Source organism: Dendropsophus ebraccatus, chromosome 1 (assembly GCF_027789765.1).
Source record: "Dendropsophus ebraccatus isolate aDenEbr1 chromosome 1, aDenEbr1.pat, whole genome shotgun sequence".
In the NCBI taxonomy this organism is placed as follows: Eukaryota; Metazoa; Chordata; class Amphibia; order Anura; family Hylidae; genus Dendropsophus; species Dendropsophus ebraccatus.
This window is the reverse complement of record NC_091454.1, coordinates 214,266,144-214,282,180: the sequence shown is the minus strand read 5'-3', so window position 1 is coordinate 214,282,180 and position 16,037 is coordinate 214,266,144. Positions and strand designations below refer to the sequence as shown.

Below are 16,037 nucleotides of genomic sequence, written 5' to 3'. Positions count from 1 at the left end.
GATGGTGAAGGACCTTGACATGCGACTATGATGTCACCGCAAGTCCTGTGTGTACACTGCACTATGGAGGAGGAAGAAAGAAGATACAGGTGTGTGGGAACCAGGGGCGGATTAACTTTACCATAGGCCCTGGGCTGTTCACCAAGCCTGCCCCCCCCCCCCCCCCACCTGGTGCTCATAGTACAGGACAGATAATATCATGATGTCCTGATTTGTGCAAAATTGCCATAAAAAACAGTGATTTTTTTTTTGCAAATCATGGCAGGAGTGTAGCCAGGAGACAGTAAACCACTAAAAGTATAAGTCTTTTTGGGTGGTCATGGGCCCCCCAGGAGCTCAGGGCCCCAGGCTGCCACCCAAAATGCCCCTATTTTAATCCACTACTGGTGGGAAGGGGAGGACAATCAGGGGTGGAGTGAGGAGGGGGCAAGGGGGCACAGGGTGACACCAGTCTGGGATGGGGGAGACACATAAGAGAGTTGGGGTCCAGTGTTGATTTAGGGGTCTGGTTGTACATTATTCTATACTTAACCCCTAATAACTGCCCTCTCCAAATATATATCACCTTTATATAAACCTTTCTATTATCTGCAGCTACACCTCTGATCTACGCTATACTGCTCTCTTCTTCCAAACCTCTAATTCCTTCTCATCAGACATGCTGGGGTTATCTAGTGCTACAAAAACATGGCCACTTTCTTTCAGCGACAACAAGTTCAGGTGCAGTTTGCAATTAATCTCCATTCACTTCAATGGAACTGAGCAACAAAACCCCGCCCAAGCTGGAGACAAGAGTGGTGCTGTCTCTGGAAGAAAGTGGCCATGTTTTCGTAGCGCTGGATAACCCCTTTAACCATGTTAGATCTGTCCCTAAATGGGATAAAGTATTTCTATATTGCCATAAGTCCTCAATTTCTGCTAAATATCAATTACAAGATACTCTCTAGATCAGTGCTTCTCAAACTTCTTCTACTAGAACCTCACCCAACAGACCAAAGCAATGCCTGGGCCTCACCAGACTGACCAAAAGGATGCTGGGCCTCACCATCTGTGGTGAAAGTCCATTTAAAAGCTGAAAATAATGCTAGAACTACCTTTCGGCGAAGCATTCGCTTTATCTTATTATGTGAAGCTTGTCGACTGTATAAGCTGCCTCAAGACGTACCTTTTGTGCCCTTCTACTTTCCTTACCCCTGAATTATTTGTTAACTTAATAAAGCTTTTAAATAAGAAAAAAAAACAATTATTTGCACCATTATCTCTATTTAGTTTGCTATAAGTTTCTAGATCTCCTCATATTCTTCACTCATTTCATACATATAAATGGTTGCTGGCTAATCAAATATTCAGCCAATGAATGTGTATGGCTAAGTTTAGTCTAGACCAGTGCTTCTCACTTCCAGTCCTCAGGCCTCACCAACAGGTCATGTTTTGAGGATTTCCCATACAAAGAACACCTGTGATAATACCTGATGCACTGAGGATAATTATATCACCTGTGAAATACTAAGGAAATCCTGAATACATGACCTGTTGGTGAGGCCTGAGGACTGGAAGTGAGAAGCACTGCCATAGAGGTAGAAGTGTTTTCCCTGGAGCTGCTGTGATACAATGAGAGGATTAGAACTACTTTCCTTATCATCCTACAGCAGCACAATACATGGGTTAATGTACTAGGTACAAACAGGTCAATTGGTAATAAATCAATTAAGCTTTTAAGGATCCATTTACACAGAAAGATTATCTGACAGATTATCTGCCAAAGATTTGAAGCCAAATCCAGAAACAGACTATAAACAGATCAGGTCATAAAGGAAAGACTGAGATTTTTCCTCTTTTTAAATCCATTCCTGGCTTTGGCTTCAAATCTTTGGCAGATAATCTTTCCGTTTAAAAGGACCCGAAGTATCTATCTTTCCAGGATGCCCTTATACCCTCACAGCCAGGTGCATCAGGGACATAGAGAATGTTAAAGGGGTAATGCGGCGGTAAAGAATTATTCACAGAATAACACACATTACAAAGTTATACAACTTTGTAATGTATGTTTTGTCTGTGAATGGCCCCCTTCCCCGTGTCCCACCACCCCCACCCGTGTACCCGGAAGTGTGGTGCGCTATACATACCTGTCACGTGCCGACTTGTCTCCGATCTTCAGTCAGTGACGTCTTCTTCGGCCGGCCAGCGAACAGCTCCGACTGTCCCGAATGCCGAAGATGACGTTTGGCACAAGATGGAGGACATGAGCGACACAGATCAGGTAATGTATAATGCACCAACACTTCTGGGTACACGGGCGGGGGCTATTCACAGACATAACATACATTACAAAGTTGTATAACTTTGTAATGTGTGTTATTCTGTGAATAATTCTTTACCGCCGCACTACCCCTTTAATAATGTTACTCACTTCATGCCCTACAGTCATCCCAGCATATAAAGGCTTGTTCTACTGTATCTCCTATGCAGAGTTAGTTTACATTCCATTGGATGGAATCTAAAGTCAATTTACTTCTACATCTGTCACTTTACAAGCTAGACAACAGAGGACTCTTTTTGACAATACCATGCTCTAGTTAGCATCACCTTTCCCTCCCATTTAGAGTACTGCTTTGAAGTCCCATGTGTTATGCTGCCATAGAAAAATAACAAAAATTTACTTACCAAAATTTTTAATTCCTGGAATCCATAGTCAGCATAACACACAGGACTTCAAAGCAGTAGTCTAAATGGGAGGGAAAGATGAAGCCAAATAGAGCATAGTATTGTCAAGATTTGAGCCATCTATTGTGTAGCTGGTAATGTCTGACAGATGTAGAAGTAAATGACTTCTAATTAGAGATAAGCGAACCTTGAGCATGCTCGAGTTGATCCAAACCCGAACGTTCGGTATTTGATTAGCAGGGGGCTGCTGAACTTGGATAAAGCTCTAAGGTTGTCTGGAAAATATGGATACAGCCAATGACTATATCCATGATTTCCACATAGCCTTAGGGCTTTATCCAACTTCAGCAGCCACCGCTAATCAAATGCCGAAAGTTCAGGCTCGGATCGACTCAAGTATGCTCCAGGTTTGCTCATCTCTACTTCTAATCCATCCAATAGAACACAAACCAAGTTAGCATAGGAGGTGGCAGTTAAACAATCCCTCCATACAAATGAATGTTTGGTGAATCTGAACATTGTGTTTTTCCCCCCTTGTTTTTTTCTTTGAGCCCCCTGCATGGTGCGCAGCTACGGTATTTATTGTCTCTATTTTATGCGATGGGACTATAGCGGGGCTGTTGGCAGCAGTAATCACACAGGGACTTCCTTTCTCTTACCTCTCTGGTCAACCACATGCCAGCACCTCTTCCTCTCTGCTATGACATATTGCCAGTGAACATGCACTGGACTAAACAAGCCGCACTGTGCTGTAGTTATAGCACATAGGGGCCAGAGCTCAACAAAAATTTTATCAATTGTAGAATGTAAACATTTTTTTTTATTATGTTCTCACATAATAAATTGATGTATATATTTTCGTGAGATTTTTTATTTTTGTGGAACTTCTCCTTTTAAGCACACAGGGCTTCCTGGATTATTATATTATTACACTTACCCCTCCCCAACATCCCCCATTGCAAAGACGCAAACCGACATGGGACCTTAGAGGGACGAGCGTCTGCCCCGCCTCACAATGGCGCACGCGTAAGACTTGTGCGGTAAAAGGGGACATTGTTCATGAAGGAAATATTGTCCCCATACATATTACCCCAATACTCTAACTGACCAAATCCAGTAAACCAGGCCTGATATAACCAACAATACCAGTACACAAGGGGCAATTACGGCCAAGCCAAAAGTGTAGCTAAAGGCTTGTGCTTAGTGATGAGCAAACGTTTGTGTTCATCCTACAGCAAAATATGTTCAAGCTTCAGCCAGAAACAGCGCCACCCCTGTCCTTAGCTTGTGTGTGATATTGCAGCTCAATTTTTCAGGTTTGGCCTCCTGCACACAGTGTGGATTTGAGGTTCAAACAATGCATGAACAGCCCCACGAAGTGTCATCTGTTGACCAACTGCAATGAAGAATGTGGGACCAATAAAAGTCTATGAAGCCCAGACTACAATACGGTGGGTATAAGTGCAGGTCTGGGCTTTGGGCACATGCATAAACCACGGAATCCAGAGTCACCCATAGACTGGAATGAGTCTGATTCTGTTTGCAATTGCAGACAGTATGCGGACCCTGAATTTTGAATGTGTGCAGAGACATCAGCAGGATCAGGCTGACACACTAAAAACAGGGAACTGACATACTTCAGTCATAACCCCCCCAGAACATGGTACCTCTATTGTGCACCATGTCCTTAAGTGAAGAATCGCTGCTTGTGCATTTAAGTGTTTGCCAAGGAACCCCCATGACATCATCATGACATCACAGGGATTTCCTGTGCAGAGAACACAATCTCCGCATGATCCCAGGTAATTACAAGAAAGCCCCATGACATCACAAGGTTAAATTCATCACCTATAAGTAGAAGAAAAACAGACAGGTAAAAAGAGAGATAAAAGTTTATTTGTAGTGTATAAAAGTAGACAACTTTAGAAACAATACTATGAATGGACAACTAACAGCAGATAGAAAAGACATCCGTAATTAAAGAGTCCTCCACTAGAGGGCATCACATATTCATATTTCATATAACAGATGACACATACAGCCACTGTACCATTACAGCCCCATCTGGAGGCTACAGGGAGGTACTACACCTCTGTTTCCAGACGTATTCTTAAAAATAAAAAAGCTAAAAAAACTTCTACATTAAAGTGAAAGCATTGAGGAGTGACAAACAAATCAGATACAGAAAAATTGAAACGATACAATGTAGACAAAAGGAAGCGATTCACAGCTTAACACATACATAAATACAAGCAGAAAACAACTTCCGTGTATAGGGAACTCCCCCCCCCCAAAAAAAACAAAAACACACCCTTAGGTTACCTGACAACTAAAGGAATGGGAAAATGATGGCAGGGACTTAAAGGGCCGGTATAATACTTTGTGCACATAGGGTGTACCGCTTTGACTAGCACAGGGATTAGTGTTAGCACGGGTTAGTAAGGCAACCAGTCAGAAGCATGGGAGGGAGGGGGGATACTTTCGGATCTTCAATGGTACTTTACTATTGCACATGGCTTATGTTGGTGTTCTTCAACTGTTGCAAACTACAACTCTCAAAGTGCTACTGGGAGTTGTAGTTTTGCAACAGCTGGAGATTGGGGAACACTGCTTTACATGATGGAATCCATTAAACAGCCCCAAAATTATAGATGTTACAGCAAGGACAATGAGGGGAAAAAGCTTTATACCCCACTATAACAATTACCCATATCGTATACAGGAACCTATAAGAGGTGAATGTGCAGCCTCAGGCGAGGGCTTTGGCTTGTGCTCGACTACATTAGACTTAAAGTGCACCAGTCGTGCAAATGGGATCACACCTATAAATTCCTACATTCTGTCCCCACCAATACCATAGACTAAGAGGTCATGTTCACAGGTTCTCTTCTTCCCCTGATGACACATAAGAATCTCTCCTATAATGTAACTTGTGTGCATAAACTAGTGTAAGTGACTACTGACTCGCGATTAAAACCATCTGCAATAATAAAACGTTAAAAAAGGGGGCTATAGTTTGATGAGAACCCAATAGCAGCCTGTGTGGGGTTTATAGATGCAGTCCCCAAGATCGCCACCAGGGGCACTGTGAAGCACTGCACATGCTCAGTTCATTAGGCATCAGTCTCATTAAACTATAGCGCCCCAAGTGGATTTCTAAAGGCAGTGCAATTGGCAGGGTTAAAAAGGAGGCAGCAAGAGTTAAAAAAAAAAAGGCAGGATGTAGATTTATAAAAAGGAACAGCGACGCCCCCTACAGGAGTGTGATTGTCCAGACAGTGACCGGTTAGCCCCCACCACTACAGGTAACTGGGACTGACAGCTGTGTGTAGCTTATATGAAGGTGGCGGCAAGTTGGTGACATTGGGCGGACTCATGACATGCTCTGACGCTTGTCGCTGCTGGTGTATCGGGGGAGCAATGAGCGGGAGAGTTGTCCGCGTCTGGCATTGGTGGCTAGTCTCTGCTGGGCCAGGAAGGACTGAGCTCCGCTGGGGACTTGTGTCCTGTCATCTGTCACCTTCTGCTGCAGCGCCATCCCCTGAGGAAAGACATAACATATGTATGATGTGTAATAACCAGACAGTGCACCCCCATAACCGAGCACCCCGGCAGTGTCACCCACCATATTATACCAGGCGCTTATTATCAGCTTCTCTTCCTGGTCTCTCTGAGACTTGGTCTTCTCAAAGTCAGTCTGAAGAAAGGCAGAAAGATTATTGTGTACCCCGGCCATAAATCTATCCCCCCTCCATCCTCATTCACCCATCCCCTGAGAATATATAATACATACACACACACCATGGACAAGATGTCTGCTCCTCTGCCTCACCTCCAAGTGTCGGATTCTGGTCTCCTTCTCCTGCAGCTGGTTCTTTAAGGCCTGGATCTCTGGAGGAATGTAATTCTGCTGCTTGGGATCCAGATTTTTAATAACCTAAGAAAAAAACACAATAATCTGCATAGGAAATCCAAAAAGCTCTTCAAAACAGACCCTGATGTGTATATGGTATAGTGATGAGCATGAAGAACTGGAGCTCCAAGTATCAGTCCTCAAGATCACCTCTAGGGGCGCTGTGTACATTACACATCATTCTGTGACCATTCTTAAAGGGGTAGTCCAGTAATTTTTTTCCCCCTTGTGTCATTCAGATTTGTAATTTAGCTCTTATCTCCAGTACTTATGAGCTGCTGAATGTCTTACAGGAAGCACTGTATTTTTTCCAGTCTGACACAGTGCTCTCTGCTGCCATCTCTGTCCATATCAGGAACTGTCCAGAGCAGGAGATATTTTCTATGGGGATTTGCTACTGCTCTGGACAGTTCCTGACATGGAACAGAGGTGGCAGCAGAGAGCACTGTGTCAGACTGGACAGAATGCACAACTTCCTGCAGGACATACAGCAGCTGATAAGTACTGATAAGTACTGAAAGTCTGGAGATTTTTAAATAAAAAAAAAAAAAAAAAAATCTGTATTGCTCAGATCCATTGAAACAAATATAGTAGTAAAACCTGAAACAAGCTGAGTACAGGGGTAGCAAAGAAACTATGTATTTTTATCCCTAGATAACCTCTTTATGGTGGATGCTCTGTCTCTAGAATGCAGAGACTGGTGCCGTATACCAATACATATTGAAAGCTTTTGCAGCTCACCGTGCGGGCTTTCTCCACATATCGTATGTATCGGTCCTCCATGGCTCGCATGTCCTCCTCCTTCTGCTGTAAGATCTGCTGCAGCTCATCCACTTTGCGGGACACTGAGGACGCATAGAAAGAGAGAGAGAGTGAGCGTTACACATATCGGAGATTACAGAGCCCTGTGAAAAACTCAGAACGGTCTCTAGTTTACACAGCTCCTATTGGGTGTTGTTGACGTCTGTATACAATAGGCTCCCCCTAGTGGCGGCTACAGGCTATAAAATTTTGTTTAAAGAAGTCCGGCTAAAATTTTTATGAAAATATTGTATTGCCCCCCAAAAGTTATACAAATCCCCAATATACACTTATTACGGGAAATGCTTATAAAGTGCTTTTTTCCCCTGCACTTACTACTGCATCAAGGCTTCACTTCCTGGATAACATGGGGATGTCACTTCCTGGATAACATGGGGATGTCACTTCCTGGATAACATGGGGATGTCACGACCCGACTCCCAGAGCTTTGCGGGCTGTGGCTGGAGAGGATGATGGCAGGGGGACACTGAGAAACACAGGGCACTTGAGGGACACTCAGCATCCCTCTGCCATCATCCTCTCCAGCAGCCACAGCCCGCACAGCTCTGGGAGTCGGGTCGTGACATCACCATTTTATCCAGGAAGTGACATCACCATGTTATCCAGGGAGTGACATCACCATGTTATCCAGGAAGTGACATCACCATGTTATCCAGGAAGTGACATCACCATGTTATCCAGGAAGTGAAGCCTTGATGCAGTAGTAAGTACAGGGAAAAAAGCACTTTACAAGCATATCCTGTAATAAATGTATATTGGCGATTCGTGATTAATAAAAAATTTTGCCCGACTTCTCCTTTAAAAGTTTTGAGAGAGAAGGGGGGGGGGGGGGGGGGGGGGGGGGGGGGGGGAACAAAAAAAAAACAAAAACCGTTCAGTGTTGGGTGTCATAGCAGAGGCGTGGTACACAGATATAGTTCCTTACTGTTTAGGTCGGCTTTGGGTTGCAGGGTCTCAATATATTCTCTCTTCTTCTGTAATTCTGAGTGAGCGTCGTGCAGCAACTCCCTAAAAACAAAGCAGATGTAACACTTTGGACTTCAACCCCATATGCCCAAACTTGTAGCTGTCCAGCTGTTGCAGAACTACAGCCCCCATCATGTCCTATGGGAGCTGTAGTTTTGCAACAGCTGGAGAGCCACAAGTTTGGTATTCCTAGTGTAAGCGCCCATATACTTACAGGTGCTCCTCCAGCTTCCTCTTCAGCTGTGAAGACTATAACAGAGAAGGGACACATTAGAGAGGGATCCTGTCAGGTGACCACTACAGCGACCACCCACATACCCACAGACACTTACATCCTCCGCCTTGCTGCCCTGTTCCCTCAGTTGCCTCTGAAGATCCTCAACCTGAGCTCTTAGCTCCTGGATCTGCTGCTGGTTCAGCCTGAAACAAGAGACAACCATTATTCCTGCCTCCTAACCTGGAGATCTCGGGCACCATGACCCCCGCGCCCGTCCTCACCTGTTTTCGCCCTCCATCCTGTTGCGGCTGCGGTTGGATTCTTCTAAGAGATTCTGCAGCTCGGATAGACGCTGCTGGTACGAGGCCTCCTGCACACAAAGCATCTTATTCTCCTGCTGCAGACGGACCACAGTCTCCCTACAGGAGTCACAGGGGTCAGTACAATGTATACAGGAGAACCTGCATCCTATACACTGTATATAGCGTCAGGACGGCTCTTACTTCAGCTCCGCAGGTAGGATCTCCGCAGCCAAGTTTTCCACCGGAGACGAAAGCCCAGAGAGGGCATCTGTGAATGGAGGAAATTCATGAAGCTTTTTGAAAAGCTATATCACCGCATATGAATGTTGACTAGAGTGATCATTTGGAAGTGCCTTAACCCTTTAAGGACGGGGCCCATTTTCGTTTTTACGTTTTCGGTTTTTCCTCCTTGTGTTTAAAAGGTCATAGCACTTGCATTTTTCCACCTAGAAACCCACATGAGCCCTTATTTTTTGCGTCACTAATTGTACTTTGCAATTACAGGCTGAATTTTTGCATAAAGTACACTGCGAAACCAGAAAAAAATTCAAAGTGTGGTGAAATTGAAAAAAAAAAAAAGCATTTCTTTTATTTGGGGGAAATGTGTTTTTACGCCATTCGCCCTGGGGTAAAACTGACTTGTTGCATATGTTCCTCAAGTTGTTACGATTAAAACGATATATAACATGTATAACTTATATTGTATCTGATGGCCTGTAAAAAATTCAAACCGTTGTTAACCAATATACGTTCCTTAAAATCGCTCCATTCCCAGGCTTATAGCACTTTTATCCTTTGGTCTATGGGGCTGTGCGAGGTGTCATTTTTTGCGCCATGATGTGTTCTTTCTATCGGTACCTTGATTGCCCATATACGTCTTTTTGATCGCTTTTTATTAAATTTTTTCTGGATTTGATGCGACCAAAAATGCGCAATTTTGCACTTTGGGATTTTTTTGCGCTGACGCCGTTTACCGTACGAGATCAGGAATGTGATTAATTAATAGTTTGGGCGATTACGCACGCAGCGATAGCAAACATGTTTATTTATTTATTTGTTTACTTTTATTTAAAACCTGGGAAAAGGGGGGTGATTCAGACTTTTATTAGGGGAGGGGGCTTTTTACTATTAACAACACTTTTTTTTTTTTTTTTACACATATACTAGAAGCCCCCCTGGGGGACTTCTAGTATATACACTTGGATCTCTCATTGAGATCTCTGCAGCATAGATATGCTGCAGAGATCCATGAGATCGGCACTCGTTTGCTTTCGGCTGCTGCAGCCGAAAACGAACGAGTGCCGAGCCGACGACGGCGCCATCTTGGACGCGTCCCCGGCCGGCATCAGTAACTGAGATCGCTCCTCCGGGACAAGGTCCCGGAGGAGCGATCTCCCCCACTAGACCCCAGGGAAACATTGCCTCCGGTAATCGGAGGCAGCTGTCAACTTTGACAGCTGCCTCCGATTAGCTAATTAGCGGGCACGGCGATCAGACCGTGCCCGCTAATAGCAGCGGTCCCGGGCTACTCGCGGCACCCGGGATCGCGGCCCCACTTTGAAGTGCAAGTGAGGACATATGACGTAGGGGTACGTCATATGTCCTTAAGAGGTTAAAGAGTAACTGTCGTATTTTTTTTTTTTTTTTTGCAGAAATCAATAGTCCAGGCGATTTTAAGAAACTTTGTAATTAGGTTTATTAGCCAAATCTGCCATTATCTGCATGTAAAAAGCCTTTTCCCAGGTCCCCCCCTCCTTCCTCTTTTTCATCCACTCCAAAAAATCTGAAAATTGTGACTTGTTGCAGGAGACGTACCCTGTCTGTTCTAGGGAGAGGGGAGGGGGGAGGAGGAAGGAGGGAGTTAGCCGGCAGCAGAAAGCAGATAACAGGATTACAGGCACAGAGCTGGGTGACAGCTGTAATCTGAGCTCAGATAGGTCAGTGGTGACTGTCCCAGGAGATAACAGGTGAGGGATTTGTAGATTAACTCTTTGTTGTCCTGTTTTGGTCTTTTCTTTAGCTCTCTCCATAGGAGAACAATGAAGACAGGGGGGGGAGCTTTAAACTGCTTTTTCATGATAAAAATGCATTTTTCGGCTAATAAACCCAATGACAAAGTTTCATAAAATCGCTTGAACTATTTATTTCTGAAAAAAAAAAATTTCACGACAGTGACACTTTAAAGGGGTACTACAGGAAAAGAAATGAACTGATGTTTAAAGTGCCAGAGATTTGTAATTTACTTCTATTAAAAAAATCTCTAGTCTTCCAGTACTTATTAGCTACAGTATGTCCTGCAGGAAGTGGTGTATTCTCTCCAGTCTGACACAGTGCTCTTTGCTTCCACCTCTGTTCATGTCAGGAACTGTCCAGGGCAGTAGCATATCCCCATAGAAAACCTCTCCTGCTCTGGACAGTTCCTGACATGGACAGAGGTGGCAGCAGAGAGCCCTGTATCAGGCTGGAGAGAATACACAACTTCCTGCAGGACATACAGCAGCTGATAAGTACTGGAAGACTGGATTTTTTAAATAGAAGTACAAATCTCTGGCACTTTCCGACACCAGTTGATTTGAAAGGGGAAAAAAAAGAAGATGCCTAGTTTAGACATAGTTGTCAAATGTCCGCTTCCTTCCAGAAACAGCGCTGTTTTTGTCTTGACTGGGTGTGGTATTGCAGCTGAATTGTAATACCAAACATAACCTGAAGTCAGTGGGGGTGCAGTTTCTGCAGGTTAGCCATGTATTTTTTCTGAATAACTCCTTTAAGCACTATCATAAAGGCGAGGATTTTTCAAGGCCTCCCTGATGGCCATCCTGTTATTCAGAGGAAGCGTCCTCTCACCTGCTTGTACCAGGCACGTCTGCTGGAGGTGGGAGCATCGTAACTCTTCATTGGTCTCCCGCAGAGAGTCTCTTTCTGCCACCAACCTCTGAAATAAAAATTATAAAGAGTGAATCACAGTCTCTACAGCAGAGGAGACATGTAAATGAGACACTCTTAAGTGTGGAGTCTTCTGTAAGTGCAGATCTCGGTGAGTGATCACACATGGCCGATCACTAGGATCAGTCATACACCCCCTGATCTCCAGTCCAGAAGTCAGAGGCAGAGGACCCCCATAGAAGCAGACATGGCATCTCACCTCTTTCTCCTTCTGTAAAGCCTCATATTTTTCCTTTAAGGTCTGGAACTCGAATTGCCACTTCTCGGCCCACAGAGACTCCGCTGAGTGCTTCTTGTTCATCTCCTGGACCTGTCATAGTGACAGAGGGGAAACCATAACCCACATATGCCCACAGACATAGCCACCATGCTCTTCCTGCTGGGTGTGGTGGTCTCACCTGTCGGCTCAGGCTCTCCACCTGTCCGCGGGAGGCGTGCGCCTTGTGGAGCTCCTCCTCCAGCTGACACGTGCGCTGCATATAGACCGTGTTCCTCTCCTCTAGGAGCTTCACCTGGCGACGTAAATCCCCCAGGTCTTCTAACTTCTTCTTGTAAGACTCCACCAGAGACTCTAACTTCCCCACGCGGTCCGAGGAGTGCCTGGCGTAGAGAGGAGTGGACACATGTATGGGCGAACCATTGCTACTGATCTCTATGTATAACATGCCTCTACATTGTGCCCGTTAGTGTTCTCCGTTATCAGCCATTTCTTTACTAGACTTACCGGAGTATGTCCATCTCATCCCGTAGTGACTGGGCTTCGTGTGCCAGACCAGTTAAGTCCTGGTTACGCTGGTGTAAGTCCTGTACCTCCCGATCCAGCTCCTCACACCGCTGCCTATAGTCATCGCGTGCACTCTCCAGCCTGAAACAAAGGGTTAACCATCATCCACCGATCACAGACAGAAGAGTTCACACAAACACAGCTAAAATACAGCTGATCATGGGTTGCGTCTGGCATTGTAGCTCTATTAAAGGGAATGGATCTGAGTTGCAATAACGCGCACAACCTGGAGGGAGGTGTGGCGCTGTTGTGCAGCCAAATCGGTCAGTACCTGTAGTTTTCTTCCTGGAGCTGCTCGATCTGACTCTGTAGCAGCAGCATCTTCTTGCTGAACGCCTGGGGCGCCCCCATCTCCCCGTCAGGAGTTTCCTGCTGCTCTCGGAGGACTCTGTTCTCAGTTATCAGACTGCGCTTCTCTTCCATCAGCAGCGACACCTGAAGGAGGAAAGGTGGTGGGAAGGGGAGGGGACACGACATGGGAAGGGGAGGAGCGAGGTGCACATAGTGTGAGAAGGGTTAAAAGACAACAGCGGTAGAAGAAGGGGTTAAGGGTGCTGACAATGGGGTCTTCCTGGGGTTACCCTGCAAAATATTCATTCACTATGTATCCTGGGAAATGCAAGGATATCACAGGGATGTAGTTGGTACTGGACTACTATTCCCAGCATGTCTGGAGGTCACAGATCACTGACTGTGAGTGGTGCAGGGTCTGTGGGCAGCTCCATGCATAGGGGTGGGGGCATGGTACGGGTATGGCATGCAGCATTCTTCTCCCTCCACGTCCTGAGGGGTCTTCTCCAGTCCTAACCTATAGACGAGGGGTAGGGAACCTTGGCCCTTTAGCTGTTGCATAACTACAACTCCCAACATGCCTGGACAACCAAAGCTTTAGCTTTGGCTGTCCAGACATGATAGGAGTTGTACTTTTGCAACAGCTGGAGGGCCAAGTTTCCCTACCCCTGCTATAGACATTCATCCCATTCTAAGAATCTGGACCGGCTGCTCCATCCTCTTATGTCTCCTACCCAGTACAGGAACAAAACTGGTGACGTAAGATCACGTACCCCACAGAATAGCTGCAAACAATACTCGGGGGAGTGACAAGTCTGTAATACATAGACAATACAGGAAGCAAACAAGCACACGTAGACCAGGCGGATGTCAGCGCCATCATCCATCCCTGGCACTGTGCTGTAGGGCAATGCCCCAGGTTAGGCAGCTGGCAGGCACGGTTGGCATGCAAACAAGGTTAGGATTAGAGGTAGCAGGCACATGGCAGGCATTAAACTCACCCGACATTTCCGGATACCAAACTCAGCTTAAAACCTTTTTAGAGGGTGAAATCACTGGATGAAGTGCCGTGTTTAGAAGCCCAGCCCCTCCCCACCCATCATCCATCACAGTCTGCAGGTCAGAAACCCCCACCCCAGGGTAAAATAGGGGGAATTATGCCTATAGTTACCTACCGAGATCTGATGTGTTACAGGGTAAGTGGAGATCCCCTTTAAATATATATTATATATAAATCTGTCAAGGGGGGGCGGGGTTGTGACAACCTATAAAAGAGCTGCACAGCTAAATAGAGGTATTGGTCGTGAACACCACATGATGGGTCCTGAAGGGGTTTCTGCCTGCAGACCTTCAATAAGCAAATCAGCCCAACTAACAATGTAAAGGTGAATAGCGGCCATGATATCCAAACCAGATGCGGATTCACATCACTCATTGGTTGCAATAGAGAAACCCTTAAAGGGGTATTCTGGCCAAAATCTTACTCTTTCAAATCAACTGGTGTCAGAAAGTTATATAGATTTTGTAATTTACTTCTAGTTAAAAATCTCCAGTCTTCCAGTACCTATCAGCTGCTGTATGTCGTGCAGGAAGTGGCGTATTCTTTCCCATCTGACACAGTGCTCTCTGCTGCCACCTCTGTCCATGTCAGGAACTATCCAGAGCAGGAGAGGTTTTCTACGGGGATTTGCTGCTGCTCTGGACAGTTCCTAACATTGACAGAGGTGGCAGCAGAGAGCACTGTCTCACACTGGAAAGAATACGCCACTTCCTGCAGGACATACAGCGGCTGATAAGTACTGGAAGACTGGAGATTTTTAAATAGAAGTAAATTACAAAATCTATATAACTTTCTGAAACCAGTTGATTTGAAAGAAAAAGATTTTCACAGGAGTACCCCTTTAAGTTAGGCTCCAGGTTATTCAGGATTGGGAGTCTGTAATCCAGCGGATGCAGAACACACCACCACCACACATGTGTGCGTGCAAGCACACCGCCACCATCACCACAGGAACATGCACGCCCCACATGAGCCACCCCTCACCTGCTGCTCCAGCTCATGACAGCGATGCAGGATGCCAGTCTTCTCATCCGTGTCCTCACTGAGGAAGTAATATTTACGTGACTGAAAGACAAAAGGAGTAAAATCTAATCAGACTACATTCTAGTTCCAGGGGTGACAAACTGTGGCCCTTTTGCAAAAACTACAATTCCCATCATGCCAGGACAGCCAAACCTAATGCTTTGGCTATCCGGGCATGATGGGAATTGTTGTTTTGCAACAGCAGGGGGGAGCTGCGGTTTGACACCCCTGTTCAAGTACAGTCCCATCCTGTCGCTCTGTGACACCCCCTGCTGGTTCAGTGTCTTTACAAAGCAAGCTACATAGCAACCTGCTGCTAAACATGCCACCTGGGAGATCCACTAAGCCAAGCAGTCACAGGATACAGAACGGCAAAGACAAAGCGGGAGATTTATCAAACATGGTGTAAAGTGAAACTGGCTCAGTTGCCCCTAGCAACCAATCAGATTCCACCTTTCATTCCTTACAGACTCCTTTCAGAAAATGAAAGGTGGAATCTAATTGGTTGCTTGGGGCAACTGAGCCAGTTTCACTTTACAGCATGTTTGATAAATCTCCCCCAAAGAGTACATTCGTTTCACCTAAAGGTAATATCTCATATATGGGCAGCAATATACTAGGGCAGGGAGCCGCCTACCTGACTGTCGTAGTTGACGTAGCTGTCGGCTGTGGCTGCATCTGTGGGTTCTTTGCTCAGGAGCTGCAGGAGAATAATGTGCACAGTCAGCATAGGCCAGTATACAGGACGGACCACGGTTCTGCACCAGCTATTATTTAAGATCTCCCCCATTCCCTTATAAAGGGTTAATGTAAGTGTGAACAAGGCCTGAGGTTGTGAATACAAGGCAGCAGGATATAATACTGCACTTCTAAGTGCCATATAACCGGACCAGATAAGATGAAACCTATCTATGGGCATCACTGTCCCATATGACCTGTCTGAGTCTGGGTGTTCAGGTCCCCACTGATCACTAGAACTAGTGGGGAGAAGCACGTGGCTAAACCTCCTTCCTACTTCTCCCTCCCTGTGATACAAGATGGCCCTGTAGACG

At 45.5% G+C, this 16,037-nt stretch overlaps 1 protein-coding gene across 3 annotated transcripts in view; it reads right to left on the bottom strand.

Moving 5' to 3' along the window:
* Positions 1–5,873: 5,873 nt before the first annotated feature.
* HOOK2 (hook microtubule tethering protein 2) overlaps positions 5,874–16,037 on the bottom strand; it is a 28,508-nt gene continuing 18,344 nt past the window's right edge. For all 3 annotated transcript variants that reach the window (XM_069947639.1, XM_069947622.1, XM_069947630.1), the window contains exons 7-22: positions 15,623–15,685; positions 14,947–15,027; positions 12,883–13,046; positions 12,552–12,692; positions 12,226–12,427; positions 12,027–12,137; positions 11,729–11,816; positions 9,086–9,152; positions 8,864–9,001; positions 8,698–8,785; positions 8,580–8,614; positions 8,325–8,407; positions 7,319–7,422; positions 6,497–6,601; positions 6,290–6,361; positions 5,874–6,205 (exon numbers count right to left, since the gene is read on the bottom strand). In XM_069947639.1, coding sequence (XP_069803740.1) covers positions 6,038–6,205; positions 6,290–6,361; positions 6,497–6,601; positions 7,319–7,422; positions 8,325–8,407; positions 8,580–8,614; positions 8,698–8,785; positions 8,864–9,001; positions 9,086–9,152; positions 11,729–11,816; positions 12,027–12,137; positions 12,226–12,427; positions 12,552–12,692; positions 12,883–13,046; positions 14,947–15,027; positions 15,623–15,685 — 1,710 coding nt within the window. In that variant the 3' untranslated portion in view covers positions 5,874–6,037. The remainder of the gene's footprint in view (positions 6,206–6,289; positions 6,362–6,496; positions 6,602–7,318; positions 7,423–8,324; positions 8,408–8,579; positions 8,615–8,697; positions 8,786–8,863; positions 9,002–9,085; positions 9,153–11,728; positions 11,817–12,026; positions 12,138–12,225; positions 12,428–12,551; positions 12,693–12,882; positions 13,047–14,946; positions 15,028–15,622; positions 15,686–16,037) is intronic.